General features: G+C 36.9%; 1 protein-coding gene across 1 annotated transcript in view; it reads right to left on the bottom strand.

Moving 5' to 3' along the window:
• Positions 1-16,998, bottom strand: part of MAN1A1 (mannosidase alpha class 1A member 1) — a gene marked incomplete at its 5' end in the record, with an annotated part of 139,811 nt that overhangs the window by 88,669 nt on the left and 34,144 nt on the right. The window contains 2 exons of the mRNA XM_035320837.1: positions 4,495-4,610; positions 15,160-15,256. Coding sequence (XP_035176728.1) covers positions 4,495-4,610; positions 15,160-15,256 — 213 coding nt within the window. The remainder of the gene's footprint in view (positions 1-4,494; positions 4,611-15,159; positions 15,257-16,998) is intronic.

Here is a 16,998-nt window from a genome sequence, read left to right as displayed (position 1 = left end):
TTTTTTTTTTTTTTTTTTTTTTTTTTTTTTTTTTAAAGTAGGAAAGCTATCTTGTTGCAAATTGTTATATCAGGGAACTTCCCAGTTTTCTCACTTAACTCCCCCCATCCCCATGAACAGTTTGGCTTAAGAGTGCTGGCAGGACACAAGCCTCAACTTATTCTTGCTGTCTTATGCATCCCCTTCTCTTTTTGGAGTCCCCAACTCATTTTGTACCTGTCTTCAACAGCAATCAATGGAAAGCTTTTCAGCCTTTCCCCACAGCACAGCATCCGCTCTTTTCTGAGTAGATGCATCCTGTGCAGCTAACATGGAAAGTTATCTGTGATGAGACATAATGCACAATGACTCAGCGTTCACACAAAATGTTAATTAAAGTCAATTAAATTATATCCACACAGCTAGAACTACCACACAGGCTGCTACCACTTTCATCTGACTACGCAATCGTAACTTCCTGCCATCCTCCATTTTAGGCCAAAATGGAGAGCGGCAAGGCAAACAAAGCAAAATCTGCAAAAAAAAAAAAAAAGAGTAGGAAAGTTATTCTAGTCAGAATTCAAATTCAGCTTTGAGAAATCTTCTACTAGATGAAACCGTTTTCCCAACAAGCTTATTGCTTTCTGCTCCATACCTTGCCTCCCTTCTGGTCCTGCCTGATTACACCTGCATCAGAAGGCTAAGCAGGTCACAGTGTGAATCCAAGCACTGTCCCGTCCCACGTATCCTTTAATTGGCAGCACTTTTTGCTCTGCTTTTGGCCCCTGCTGTTCCAACCAATGCCCAGGCACACTTTAGGACATAGGTCAAGGACTATTCCCACTATGTGGTAAGGGCAAGTCTGACTTTCTTCAGGGGAAGGAGTTCAGCAGGGTTAGAAAAGAGGCCTTTGAGCATTTAATTTAGGAGTGTAGACTGATCTCCTCTCCCTTCCTCAACTTCCTAGACTAATTCCACCTTTTGCGTCCAGTTAGTTGCAGCTCTCTTCTATCTTTCTACCCCAACAGAGAGGAGGAACAAAAGCAAGCCTACAGCTAGCCCCAACCTTCCCTACATCACCCCTGCCCTTTCCTCTGCCGTGCCACAGCCTGCAGTTCCTGCTCCGCTCAGGGCAGGGGGACAGATCAGCTCCCCTCTCATCTTAAAGAAGTTGGGGTGTCCAGGTGTAGAAGTGAAGCACTATCAATTCCAGTACTTAACAACTCCTAGCCCTCCACTGCTGTGCCAAAAGGCCCAGCTCCTCCACTACTACTTGACGACTCCTAACACCTTCATGTGTTTCATTGAGATCCATCTTCCAATCTGTCTTCCTGAGGATTAACTCATTTTGGTTCACCCCCTTGCACCGCAGTCTGATCGCTTTTCCTCCCTGGCATGAAGCAGAATTTGGGTGGTGGTACAGAAACTCTTTCAGAAAGCTATGAATGCTGTGTGTGTACATTCCCTAAAGTAAATAAGGAAAAAAAAATAGAGAAGCACACAGTGGTGTGTGGTTATAGCTAGGAAACAGCCAAGTTCCCTAGTGATCCTGTAAAATACAGCCTCCTTTTTCCTCAGTTGTAATGTGTGCTAAGGTCAGAGCAAATCCTCCGTTATATTAACTGAAGATCAAAGATACACCCCCACGCACATGAAGCTATTTAATGAAAAACAGAACAGACACCCATCATGCAAAGACCACGGGCTCAGCCGCTGCTAAACATCAACTCTTTCCAGAGGTTAAAGTACATGTAAATTTCTTAAAATATCAGCAGAACAAGGAAATGCAACTTACTTCCTGAAGAATCACTTAGCTTCCCTGAAATTTCAGCAGTTAGAAGAGAACAGATACTGAACATCACAATGTAGATATCTCAGTTTCAAAACCAAAAAGCTACCAGTTTCAGTTATAATGAAAGTAGCCTAAGCAAGTTATTCTCCAAAAGAGGAAGCTTTCAAACATGTCCACTCACAAGTTTACCAAGAAGGGTGGCATTTACTTATCTAGAATTTTCTTCCTAAATCAAAACTTGTTTACCTTTCTGAAGAAGACAAACTGAAGAACCAATTAATTTGTTGAATTTAACAAGTGAAGCAATGATTGCATTTCCCACTTCATCATCTTTATTCTGTAAATCCTTTTATGTTGATAAACTGGTGGCTACTTTACAAAATGAAATTTGGAAACTTGTATGATCACATCATGAGAATAATCTGCTGCTAGCCAAATTCTCTATGTGAAATATTATGAGTTTTTAGAGAAGATAATTTGCTTTATCCAGCTGCATTAGAGTAGAATATAAACAGAAAAGATTGTTACAGATTGCACTGTTATTTTTGTAAAGAACATTTTAAAGAAACTTCCAGATTTAGAAGTCATAGTTCTAAGATTAAATGTATACAAAAATTAATCCTATTTATACAAATGAAGGCCAACTGTGCTTCCCCAAAAGTTGATTGAGCAGTCACTGCCCAGGAAATGACCTGAAACATCAACAAGAAACATGCTTTATACTACTTGCAAGAAGAAGCAGTTAAGGATATGGCTGTGTATCACTTATTAAAACCTAAATCACTTTCATGGGAAAAGGGTTTCTGAAACACGAGAAGGTAACAACTTACAAAATATTAATTCAGAAAATGTTCCATAATGCCTGATACATGGCTATGTTTTGGCTTTAAATGTTTAAACACAAAAGACTCCATTGTACTTCATGTTAAATAATTTCCAGCCTTAAACTATACGACTTCATTTAAACTTCAGTTTTAAAGTGGAAAACTAAACAAGTTGATTAGCTTCAAACAATTCACTCATTAAATAGACTGTTTATTTAACCAATATAAAGTTAATAATCATAACAAATTACTAATGTTGGTGATGTAGTTATTTGTTTTAATTTCCTCATTCTAGTTTGGGAAAATCAATTTAGTCATTACTGATGCCAAAGTAAAATTCAGCTCCATATGATTATAAAGTATTATGAAAAGAGTCACATGAGGTGTTGAACTCAGGATAGCTATTTCAGGTATTGTTATTATCATATATTATCTGTAAAGTAGTTTTGGTAAATCTGTTGAATTACTGCACTAAGCGACTAATATAAAACAAAATTTCAGATACTTTGACGGACTTTACAACCTTGACTTATTTTTTCCTCAGTAATGCTTAGATCAACAGGTGGAGCTGAAATTGTAGTCAACACCATCTATAAGCAGAAGTACAGCAAGATTTATGTAACAATGAAGATTTTAACTTTAGTAACATAAATCACTTTACAGGCTTTATAAGATTCCTCCAAGTAGAGCTTTGTTATTTCTTTAAAGAAGTTTGCTATTTTCTATGGTATTTTGTTCTTACTTCTTTAAGCTTCCTAATGCTAAGCTAGCAAGACAGGACTTTCATATTACAAACACTTCTACATAAAAAAAAACTTGTGCTCAAGATAAAGTTAGCATGTTGTTCAGACATCTGACACTACTCAGAAGCACAGTTAAATATTCTGTATTTACATTACTAATATAAACATAAATGCACTTTAAATTGCTGCTTATATAAACTATATAATATCCACTCATTAACTCCTCCTTCTTAAAATGATAATTAATTCTCAAGTATGCAAGAGAAGCTAATTAATCCCGACTTTTTGCATAACATATTAGAAAGAGTACTTTGTTTGCAGAAAGTGTTTCTACCACGATGCACCTAAACTACAAGAGGTTTAAAGTGTTTGTTGTACTGTGCCTACAATGCTTTACTACATTACTGGGACTTCTCTGGTCAACAGAGGTACTCCATTAGCCCTCTGTACCCTGCAATTATACTATATATTCTTGACCACAAAAATAAAAAAAGACCAAAACCAGGACTTCTCAATTTAACACAAGTTTTACAGATGTTCTAGCTGTTCAGGGCTGGAACAGTTCTAGAATAAAAGCTTTATAAATGAATTTTGTTCTCAACTGCATATTTACTATTTAATAGGATGATTTGTACATGCAAGTGTGATGCCTCCTATGACTAAAGCAGATCAGTCTGTGCTGAGCTGAGTTCAGTCTAACACACTGGATTCAACTTCACTAGAATCCACAAAGGAACTTAAATGATTACATATGGCGTGTGCCTTCTGTAAATGCAAGTATGACTTATGGAAGAATATAGAAAGCAAAATTGTGAAGCATTTACATAACAAAAAATGAATGCTTGCACTGAAGTCCTGAATCTTCTATCCAAAAAGGCTGTAAAGTTTGTTGCTTATTTTATAATGATAAATGCTCTGTTCCTTTCTCCTTCTTCAGTTCAGGTGGTTGTCTCCTATCTACCTAAATCTCCGAGACCAAAAAACTGCTCTTAAGCAGCACAGTAACTTCGTTTCATTTCTGCTTGCTGCCTTGTTTTATCCATCAATAACCTTAATGTTGTAGCCTTGTATCATGCTTGCAATATTAGAATCCCATCCTCAGTTGATCCCTGGGTACTAAACAGACAATTACGTGTTAATCATTAACACTACTTACCACATTGAAATCTAAGTTTTTTTCAACCCAGTCCTTGGCTTCCTTGAATTCCTCTTTCATTTCCATGATGTACAGCGTATCAAGGGCATCCACTATTGTTGCTCCTTGAATGTTACCTGGAATAAATGAAGAACCAGTGATTTACTGTACAACAGAAGGCTTTTCAGTTAAATCTAATTAATTTAAATTAATTCTATTTTCAAAATCCAGTTTTAATTAATCCAATTAAAAATATGGCATACAAACATTCAAGTGGGCAACCATGAATTCACAGCCTTAACTTTGATTCCCATGCCACAACACAGCATCATAATGCTGTTTTGAAGATCAGGTCTAATGCACTGCATTTTCAGCCATGGGTATGTGTTTCTGAACACTGATGAAACAATTCACTGTAAAATATAATTCACAGAACACAATAAATCTCATTGAGATATGACTGATTCTTCAAAAAAATCAGTTATATATATATATCAGTTATATATATATATATATCAGTGAAAAAAATCAGTTCCTTTTTTCTTTTTATCTTCTATATTCAGTAACATACACAAAGCTTTAAGAAGCTAATAAGCAGTGATCACATTTCAGTTAAACCAGCCCTTTAACGAGTAACCTCTCTGAAAAACATATTTTTTCTGATACTGCACATCAGACCATGTAGCCTGCACAAGATACCATTATGGGGAACAAAGGCAAACTTTCACATATCTGGATTTCTCAGCTCTAGAGAGACCACCAGACACTGGTTTTCAGAGCAAGTTCCAGCTGTTTGCAAAAGGGGTGTCCTTCTACCTCTTTTATGGGGATGGATATGAGTCAGCTTACCAGCATTCAACTGAAGTTACAAGATGAAATATCACCCATATGTTCATTTTGACATGGATCATGATGCTGCACTACAAGGCTAATGTGGAGGGTGGGGGAGAAAATAGTCACCTAAGTGACGATCCCATGCTTCCCTGCAATCTACAATGGCTTTTCAAAACTGCATTTTAGTCCAGGAAGAGTTTCTATTTTGTTAAGAGTTTCTGTTTCTGTTCTACTTACTGAGGAGTGTCAAAAATTCAGTTTTAGCCAATTTATTTGATTTTGTATTTATGAATTTGGCTCCAGCAATCTTCATTATTAATGCAATCTACTGTTGAGATATTCTTTAGAGACGACTCTAGATACAGAAGTAAATGTGTAGAATTGTGGAATAATTTAGGTTGTAAGGAACAGAGGAAGTAATTAGATGCAATCCCTCTCTCCCCAGCAGGGCTAATGACTTGGGTAGATAATTGACTACTCATTCAGGAATGGATTTCACTGGGTAAATAGCAAGACAACAGCTACAAACAGCTTTTCAGAACTTAACTATAATACTGAGATACTTCAGGAAAAAGTACACCTTGTAGACTTTTATCACATATCACAATTGAATTACTCATATTTAAGTAGGAAATCCATTGCTTCAGTGAACTCTTTTGTGTTCACTGTCATCATGGTATTATTGTTTCTTCATGAAATGGAGGAGGGATTAGAGACCTCCATATAGCAGGACTGACATCATTTTCTCAACCTGAGCTTCCAGATAGAAAATATTTTCCCATTTTTATCATCTTAAAAAAACTAACAACTTGAGATTATCATCACTGTTACTTCATACATGTAATAGAATCAGACACTTTCTCCGCTTTAGCAACTGCTAATTGCTTATACCATCCTCTTTGGAATGCCCCTTTCCTACTGTAAAGGAGGTCATCTACGTTTTCTCCCAGATTTTCCAGTAACAAAACTACAGCATACTTTGGTAACAAGTGCATACTGTCTTCCCAGAGCTTACTTAGAGCTTGGCTGCTCTTCGGGCATATTAAAGGAAAAGTATCTCTTTAAACCTGGCCAGGTAACTTGTATTTTTCCTGAGCTCACAAAAGAGTGACAATGACTGTAGAAAACTGATAGAGGGACATATGCTCAAGAACCTTACTACAAAGGCTCTACAAATATTTAGTAACTGTACAAAAAAAGCAGCTTGTAGTGAACTTTTCAACTGAGCTCCACTGGAAAAAAAAATTATCTATAACCTGATTTGCTTCAGTGGATTTTGATAGGCTCAGTGCAATGACAGTCTTTGTGATAATCCTCTTGTAACACAGCTAACAACACCTCTAAACAGTCGAGCTTTCAATTTTAAGGATTAGTACTTGAGTTGCAACTCACTACTGAATCAGAAGTAAAAGAGCACTCAGCCTTATTCAGAAACCACCCTTGGCCCCTCACACATCCTGTGACCTTTTTTTTTCCTGAATCTGTCCCACACAGAACAGAACATGGCCTGCTTTGAGCATAAACCTCTCCCTGCAAGGCAGAGAGAAGGAAATGGGAAAAACTCTAGGGCTTGAGACAACATTAGCCATTACTCTGAAGGCTCCAGAAGACAGTTAATGTGAGAATTAAATAGTCAAGTTCGTCTCAAACAGTTACACTTCAAAATTCTTGACAAAAGATTAAAGAAAACAGAGCGTGTTGTTAAAGTGTCAGTCTAGGGGCCAGAGTTATGGCTTGTGACCAACCGTAGTTTACAGTAAGTTTGCCAAGAGGATAATCCAAAGTTAAGAGCATTAAGGAAATTGTGTAGCTGAACAGTTCATCTGCAACCAGTCACACAAACAAGGGGAGGGGGAGGAAAAAAAAAAAAAAAAAAAGGAATGTAATGAAGTTAAATGAACATTTCTCATTATGGAATAACAGCAAATATTTCACAAGCCAATACATGCTATGCTTCTCAGAGTACACTGGATAAAGTATGAAATACAGTTATCATTCTTGTTAGCTTCTGTGCAACATTCTCAGGAAGTTACACAGAAGTCAAGGTCCACAGCAGGCAAAAATTATTGATAGGCATTTAAAATATATGCTCATTTTCATATGACAGAATACTTGGACAGGCGAATTGTTCTGTCATATGCCTAAAAGCAGCTATAAATCTGATTAACATCTTGTTTAACAAAAAAGTGCCAGCAAAGCTGTAATCTCCAAGTTAGAGTTTCACAGTTGTCCTAGGCAGGAGGAAGCTATCACAAGTAAAACTCTGAGCAAATTCATACCCCTGAAGTAATTATGAATTTATTTAGCAGATAATACAAGAAATTGTTTACTCAAAGTACAGAAAATGGACTGAAATTCATCAAATGTACACTTGAAGTGAATAATTGAGAAGTGAAAATCAGATGTGCAAGCCTACCAAATAGAAACATATTAGTCTCTACCAAAACCTCCAAACCAAGTACTCCTATATGCTCTATTTTACTTCCTATGTTAAATCTGCTTCTGTATTTCTCTCTCCTCTCTACTAACAGCATCGCTTGCTCCAAGCAAGTGACTAAGAGAACATGTAAAACAGCCTACAAGCTGGTTAACTGAAGAGAATGCAAAAGAAATCAGTCAACGCGCATCTTGACATGGACTATCTAGCTGCAGCTAAAGAGCATCCCCTCTCAAGTTTAACAATGTGATAACTTTAACAATGATCTGGAAGAAAAATAGAAAAGATTCTACTGCTGACAAGATTTATGGATGATGAACAAAGACGACTGATTATCCGGTGTTTCAGAATAGCTGGATATATATCAAAGAGCAGTTTTAGCAGTTTTGTGTAACAGGTTGCCTTAACAATATCCTTTTTATTATCTAAAAATGCAAAACTATCCATGCAGAAATAAGAAAATTAGATTACATTAGGGAATGTAATGAAAACCCCTCAGGGTTAGGTGGGTGGAGAATAATAATAATTAAAAAAGTGGTCAGAGGATGAGTAACTTCATACAAGTTTCCAGGGTGACAATGTGGGGAGAACTGCTGTCCTTGGATGACAAGCTTATTAGCAAAGCTCTGTGACTGAGCTTATGTGGCCATATGGTTTAAGAACCACAAATGGATCATAGCCAAACTGTTTGGAGGGTGGGCCAAGAAGCATTTTTTTTTTTTAATTTGTCTGTCCCAGGCTTTTAAACATGGCTTAAACTTTTTGCCAAGAGAGTCTGAAATAGAATACAGTCAGGATGCCAGAATCAATGCTTGTTGGTGCATTTAATAGTTTGTTTACAAGTTCCCTCCCATCCCTTGTATACCAAGTTTGTGTTTTTATTTTCTAGAATATTCACGTTTCTTGCCATCACATATATTTGGATATACACACACACGCACGTGTGTACATATATATGAATCAGATAAAGATTTGTGATCTGCAGGCAAATCAAACAGAACAGTACTGGGAGAAGTTTCAGAAATCTGTCTTAGTGCATTGCCTATAACAGGATGGAGGCCAGGCTTTCCCCTTATCCTTGAAATCAACTGCTTCTCTTTTTCTGACTCAGTGTCATACTCTGAATGGAAGAAAACTGTGGCAAAGTATACGACAAAATACAGAACGAATTATGAAGTGGCCCCAGGTCATGCTATACATCATCTCTCCCACCTGTAATAATTCACCAGCCAGCAAGCATCATACACCAGGATTTCTTGTTCTTGAATGAACATAAAAGAGGAGTAGAATGTTGCTACTTATTCTAGAAAAAGTTACATTTTTGTGTTTCTGAGATGAAGTATGAAAATTAGTACATGACATTTATATTAGTATTTTTTCTAATATGATGGAAATTCAGCATATACATACATATACAGGGATAAAGTATATCCCCTGAAAATGTGCAAGTGTTCAAAATAATTTTTCTCCATTGCTTTAATGGCTACTTTGTACTTCCACTATTGTGGAAAAAAAATTTATACATAGCTGTATTGAAATTGCACTCAGCCCCACCCTGATCTTCCAGACCTTTCATTACCTTCACAGCCACCGAGGCAAACTTGTTTTATCACCTTCCAGTTATTGTAAGCTGAAGAAACTCAGACAAAGCAGATGTTTTCAGTGAAAGCTTCCTTCAATTTGTCATTACAGACTCAAAATTCCAGTCAAAAATGCAGAAATATAACCGGTCACATTTTTTTCTTAATCTAGCCATTAAGAGCAGTTCAGATTTACTTAACATGAGAAATAAGACCAGATACTTTGTAATATTAAGTATGAGGAGAAAAAAATTATCGATAAGGCATTTGAATTTTTTCAGCTGTATACACACGCACATTGCACAACAATAACTTTAAACTATATTATTCTCGGTATATTCAAAAATACATATAGGTTTGACAAAATTAACTTTTTGACTAGAGCTGTAGGTTTCTCAGAGCACTGTTTCAAAAGCTGACTCAAATTTTTAAACAGTACTTTCTTTTATTTGAAGTTGGCTCTAAAGGCTCCTATCCAATATCATTAACAATTTAAAGTGTCAAGAGTGATTAATTATTAAAATGTACTACGCCAAAACACAAAACTTGCTCAAATACTGGCAATCCCCCAGCAACACTTTCAATTTCAGTCACTGTTGCCAGCTGGTAAGAGTGGGGGAAAAAAAAAAAAAAAAAAAAAAAAAAAAAAAAAAAACTATATCTGGCTTCTCATTTGTGTTACACGAAACACTGCAGTGATATTTCTAGAATACTCTTATAACTTCCAGTATTTTGGAGATTTGTGCGTTCTAGCGCCAGCTCTGGTGTCTTTGTATTTAATAGCCCTTGATGAATTTTTCCTCTATTACCTTGTCTACTTGCTTTCCATGGAAACCATTAGCATCCACCATGACTTTGGCACTTGTACAGCTCAGCTACACATTTTGTAATGCCTTCTTTTGCTTGCTTTGAACATGCTACTTCTATAGATCTGGTATTTCAACCCTATCCAGAGGGTGTTGTTCCCAACAAGGGACCATAAATCCTTATTCACACCATCTATGCCACTATTTATGGACATCCATATATTACACCAACAGTTTTCAATCTTTACTACCTATTTTGAGTTTAACTAGATTCATATTTCCCATGCCACTATGTGCCAGTTTAAATTTAGGTATATTAGAACCCATTTGCTATTTTAAAGTGCAATTATCATCTATCAGGGAAATCCCTCTGGGTTCAAAGAATTGCTTGCAGTTTCCTATTGCTTTAACTGCCTTGGGTAACTTGTTATCCTTGCCAAGCTGTCACTCCGTTCACTTGATTTTCCAGCGCTGTGATAAGTAACTTGAGAGCATGGACTCAGCATTACTGGAAGAGTACTGGAAGAGGCCATTAATAACCCTGAAAAACTCTCTTGGAAATCTTAAAAGGCAATAAACTTCCTTGCCTTCATATTGACCTGCTTAGTTGAAAAAACAGTGGTTTTGAAGCAGAATCTCTTTCCACAAACACTGTGCTGAGCCATCCATCCACATATCTGCTGATGTTATTCTTCAGACAAGTTTATATTAATTTATTTGGGAAAGAATTCAGGCACATTTCCAAAATTAAGACTGCATACTGAAATCCATAATTCCAGGGACTTTAGCAGCAACAGTGAAAATAAATAAGGGTGGGGATGGAAAATATTGAAACCTTTTAATTTTAATTCATATATTACTTAAATACATGTAAAATTAATTTTTGTGAACTATATTAATAAACGACCAGTTTAAAAATCATACACTGGTGATCAATGGAAGACAGTTTTGAGTATGAATATTAGTAGGCTTTAAAAAACTTCATACACCCCAATACTCTATTCAATAAACTTCAAAAATCAGTTCAAAGTGGGAAGAACAGGATCTTGCTAAACCATAACACTTTAGCTTTGCAGCCTGCGAGTATTAAACGCCTCCCCTTATCCCTCTGGAAAAGTTCCCTTTTCACTGGCAGGGACTAATTATACTATACCCACAAGTTACATTATTATTAAACTTGCAACACTGTACATGAAATACAGTTACAGAAAATTATACAAGCCCTTTAGTAACACTTGCTTAAGTGCAGAAATCACTTCTAGAGAAAGCTCTCCACCAGCAGTGCTCCTTAGTTTTAAGATCAGTACAGAAGGCTTAGAGAATAGCTCGAGGACTGGGACGAGGGTGGGGGAGATGAATGGGAGATTTTTTAAAAAAATTAAAAGTTACAAAATTGTGATTTTACCATTCTACCTCTCTTCTATGGCCCCCCCCCCCCGTTTTTTTTTTTTTTTCTTTTGATAAACTTAATACTTACACAGGGGCTATATTCTACCAGGTAGGAACAACAATTAGGACTTCTAAAGGAGAACGAGTACACACAGCAAAAGTTATACCATCATAGATGACACACACAGGTAGGGTGAAAAAAAAAGTTTAGCAATTCTGAATTACTAGATTAGTCTAGAAGCAGTTGTACACTTAACCTTGTGGAACTAAAATATTAAGAATACTACCAACACAACAACTGATGTCTTTTTAGTGCTGCCTTTTCAAATAGTTGTTACTGTAACTGAATTCTTTGCAGTTGGTGTAAACAATTAAAGAAATACACAATAATGTTTGTTACCTGCCAAGGAAACATGGTAAATGCTTAAGTGACAAATAAAAGGAAATTAAAACATTACATAGATATGCTGACAAGACTTAGCAATGGTCAGCGGCAAGTGTTAGGCTTTGGCTTCATCCTGAAACCAAAATATTTCAGCTCACTATATGTTTAAGCTTTTCCCTAAAAAAAAATTGAGTGTGCACATGTGGAAGGAATCAAGTTCTGCAAGTAACAGAGCAGAATGTCTACAGTCATGTGTGTCTAAAGGCCACCTTTCTAAAGATTTCCTCAAGCTTATCAATACACCTCCCATTCCTCACATATGCTGCTCACAGAATATCTGCAAGACCAAGGCAGGTCCTTGTCTTCAGAAGTTTGCTTCACGGGCTTAAGAAAAATAAAATGGCACTTCAAAGCTACTCAAGAAGTCCTCGTCTCCAGAAGAGCTCTACTACTCTTAATTTGTGTGAGGTGCTAGATCAGGATGCTTTTCCTCCCCAAAGGTCAGAACCATCTGGGCTTCTATGCATCTTTCTCCTGTCATCATCCTGCTGGCAATATTCCTCTTCCACCTAGCCTAACAATAGTATCACGTTGCATTAAATGAGTTGCCAAATCCACAATGTTATTGCCGAAGTCACATCTATGTGTAACTGAGCTTGTTAAATGCCCGTGTTATTTTTGTGTCTCACAGCCTTCAAGACAACAGTCACAATAATCTGTCTACAAAATGCCTCACCATTCCAGTAAGGACTGAAGCATTTATACATCCAAAATTAAGCTTAGAAGCAATATCATTTGAAAACTCTCCTCCTGTGCCTAAAGAACTATGCTGTCTGTAACCCATGCAACATTAAGCACCAGTGAGCCACAGTATTGGAACCTGCTAATCCCCACAGTGAGATACTCAGGGTCTCCAAGCCTTAACAGACATTCCCAATATATTTAAAGTACTGTAGAAGCACCAATTAATTAACAGGAGGGGAAGAGTTCAAAATTAACCACCTGGCTAATGAAGTACGCTGTATCTTACTTCTGTTAAAACCAGAAATGTTTGAATTTTTTTTTTTTTAAGTTTTTTGAAAAATGAGACCTAAAAGCAAGAAGAAAAGGCAACCCTGGCAAATTAGAGATCCTTATAATGGCTGTCGGCAAACTGAAGGTCTTACTTGACTTCTGAGGGCTGTGAGGAAATTCAAGGCATTCAGAGCTCGAGGTAACCTATCATCAATAATTTAATTCAGAAAAGAAACCTCATTTGGCATTCCATGAGTTAAAAGAAGTTCAACTTTTTTTTTTTTCCTTTTTGGTCAAAAAGTTAAAACCAGTTCATTCTTTTATTCCTTTACGAAAAAGAAAAAAGCATTTGTGGAATTTAAACATGAACGTACTGACCAGATCTAGTGATCTGAGGACACTATTACAGAAACAAGGATTTGTTTCTAAAAAAAACAAAAGGAGATTACAGATTCAGGAAAGGGTAGTTCATGAGACAGAATGGCTGGTGGATATACTGCTCCTCAGTATTTTGTAAAGAATTACAATGGAAGAGAAACAATATTTATTTTGATTTGCCACCAAGATCAACAAGAGTGGAGATGTTTCTAAGGAAATCTCCTCAGCAATCTGATTTTATGCTAGATACCACGATGATGAAGTGGTCTGCATTTAAACTGACTCTGGCTCTTATTCTTTGAAATGCAGCTTTATTTTCAAATTCTACACATTTCCTGTTGCACACTTAACAGTACCTTCAGTGACTTATTCTTATGCTGTATCCACAGCACTTCTACTTAAGAATTTCACAAGTCAATGTATCTACTGCTTTTTCTGCAAATCCATGCAGTACCATTAGGAACTCAAACCACTTAAATTTTTATACCACTTCTGATGCCAATGAAACTAGGTTAAGCGTTTTAATTTTCAAGACATCATGCAACATTTTCTTGTCCTCCAAGAAAACAAAACAGGATTGAATTAAACAGTTAATGAAATCTGATATTAAGCTGCAAAACTATCAGTCATCTGAAAGACAACAATCAAAAAATTTTAGTTTTACACATGAAAACAGAAGCCCAAGTTAACCCTGTAGTTCACCCAAATTGCTTTTTTTTCAAGCACCCAAATCATATTTAACGTCCAATACCTATCTGTATAATTATCCAGTAAAACTTTTTTTTGATGTCACCTTAGCAGTGCAGCAACATCAACGCAGCTGTTTTATTTTCACAATTATTTTTGTAATCACAACTGCTGTCTCTTAGCAACTTCCAAATATAGTTGAGAATTTGATAAGTGCTCTATTTAAGCTGTTTTCAGAACTGTTCCCACTTGAAACTGTCTTTTCCACAGAGCCAACAAAATAAGTTCCTGTTAAAATCAAAATAATATATTGACTTTTTCCCCAGCTATAGAGATTCATTTTTTTTTTTCAGCTGTTTGGAAAACAGAATTTATTTGAATACAAAGATTGCTGTTAAACAGCTTAATTGATCATTTCTCTGCAGAACTGAAGATGACAACTCATAGGACTGCTTTTTCACATTTCTGGTGCCCTTCAGCTGCTGTTTATCCAAGCTCTGTCCCACTCACACATTAAAAAGTCTTGCCTCATTACACTGAATTTCTGCAGAGTGCCTCTCCTACTGGAGCTTTTCAGCTCCGTATTTGTCCTAAACTGGTAAAACTTGGGTGTTATTTAAACATCTCCTGTGTAACATTTAGAGGTGCAAATAATGTTTATATTCATGAAAGAAAAAGCCTGTTAAGGGAGGCTGAGTGATAGGGATTAACAAATTTCTTCAAGGAATGGGCATAAATTGCTGAGAACTGCAGACAGCTTCAGCTACCTTCATGGTAGTAGATTACCAAGTAATGATGCTTGTTTCTTGTACAGGGCTTTTCTGGAGTCCCTTCCACCTGCCCCCTTACAGTTTCTGTTTCATGCTTACTGAATCTGGTGTCGAAGAGTTCCACTTTATATGAAAAGTTTTAAGCTAGGGCAGTGTTTAATGCAACAAAACTACTTCTTTATCATGCAGCAATGACACTTCATTTATTCTCATTCAGAAAAGAATCCCTAAGAGTCATAGACAGCATGACCTTCATTAACTATTATTTTCTATACATAACAGAAGCAGGAAACTCCACACTGCATCACAAAGGCTAGAAAGAACACGTGTTTATCACCTATAATCTTTTCAGCTGATTTACTATTTTATGCTAACGTCACTAAGCACAAAAATACACTCTACTCACCAAATAAATTGCTTGAATGTCCTTGCTTAGATATGGGTTTCAGTTCATTTAATCCCCATGCGTAACGCTTATAATTATCCCAGGCATGTTTCATCATCTGCAGGGAAACAAAAGCAGGATTAAAATGTTTATTTTGCAAGAAGCCACAGTAAATACTGACTTAAGAATACTCTCAATATTAAATATATTTAATACAATGCTTAATTATATTCATGTTCTATGCATTAGAACTATGAAATCTTTTACACAAGAATAACAGTAGCACCGTTTTCTGGATGGTAGCAGCACAGTTACCCTAAGAGCTCTACATCTGTCAGATCCACCTCTACTGCTATCTGTATGCTTATGATCAACATAGAAACAAAAATGAAATTTATTAAGTGACTTTATCATGTTATACCTTAATTCAAATATTTTTCCCCTTAAGAATACACCTCAAACTGATGGAAGCAAACTTTTTTTTTTTTTTTTTGAGAAGTTTTTGTTTATCCTAGAGCAGGAAGTTTTGCAGTCACAAGAGCAGCTCACAGTAATTTTCAGTCTGGTGGAGACTTTCTTGCATAAAACTAATGTGGTTCAAACTCAGTACAGCTAATAACAGAAAAATGAAGTTAGAATGGGAAGGCAAGGCATCTAGGAAAGGTTTTGAGTTTGTTATGATATAATCTTCTGTGACTATAAGTGCCTTCTGTGACTATAAGTATGCCTCTGTAGCTATTTTTGCAAATCAAATTGCACAAACAGCCAAGAACTTTTTCAACTAACTAAGCTTGATTATAAGGATGCTTTTTCTGTACAGAGATGCACCACAAATAAATAATGCCGTGCAAAACACCCCGGGGAACCCAGCACAGCAGCTCTGCAATACAAGCAGAGGGCATTCACGTCAGAAGCAGGCAGCAGATTCACCCAAGGACCCTTCACACCCTCGCCTACCAAAATCAGCCAAGAGCTAGCCCAGAGGGTGCCTTTTGGCAGTGTTTTGCGTGAACCTGTCCCTCCCAGGCATGCAGCCAGGACAACAGCACAGCTCTCCAGGTCTGGTGAAGAACCACTGCCACTCCGGCAGGTCCACCATCTCCCTTTACCAGCAACATCTTTAACCCCTTCTCAGGAAGAGCCTTCTTCAAGGACCGCTACGTAAGAGAAGGAGAAGCTTTGCCTCTGTGTTCTCTCTCCTCCCTCCTTCCACAAAGCAGAGCAGAGCTAGGAATGCCAGAGGTCATCTGCCAGGCAAGAAGTGATGGTTTCAGACCTTTTCAAAGACACTGCTTCAGGCTGTCAGCTGACAACACTGCACTGCCCTTGCTTTCAGACCTCTTCTTGAGGCCATGTGTGTCAAGGATAATTCCGTTAAATAGCAGTTATAATCCTACATTTAAAAGCAACAGTCCTAGGACATGCTGATAACAGTAATCCTAAACTTTCTTCCTTCCTCTCCTTTGCTCAAATTACATAGAGAAATTATGTCAATTAAAAATCTGCATTAAACCAGACAATAATAAATGACAACAGATTTTCTAGAGTACTGCTATGCCTCTGAGAAAAAAAAGTGTTTTTTCTCCATTTATAGGAGCATAAGTGTGCATCAATCCTACAGGAAAATTCAGGAACATTAATTTACTCTACAGTCCTTAGAGGGACAACTTCACAAGTTAAAAAAAAAAAATGTATCTGCATTTAATATATGAGCATTTTCAACCAGAAGTTAGCATGGTGTTAGACCTCAGCTGAAAGGCAGTAAGAGGCTGTGTGGAAACACCCTCCGGCTGCGGGTGGCACTGATACAGTGCCTGGCAGGAGCCAAATCCCTCGCTCAGCTTCACTCAGGGATGGCTT

This window comes from Oxyura jamaicensis, chromosome 3 (assembly GCF_011077185.1).
Source record: "Oxyura jamaicensis isolate SHBP4307 breed ruddy duck chromosome 3, BPBGC_Ojam_1.0, whole genome shotgun sequence".
Lineage (NCBI taxonomy): Eukaryota > Metazoa > Chordata > Aves > Anseriformes > Anatidae > Oxyura > Oxyura jamaicensis.
The sequence above is the reverse complement of the archived record's forward strand: the minus strand, read 5'-3'. Positions and strand labels throughout refer to the sequence as shown.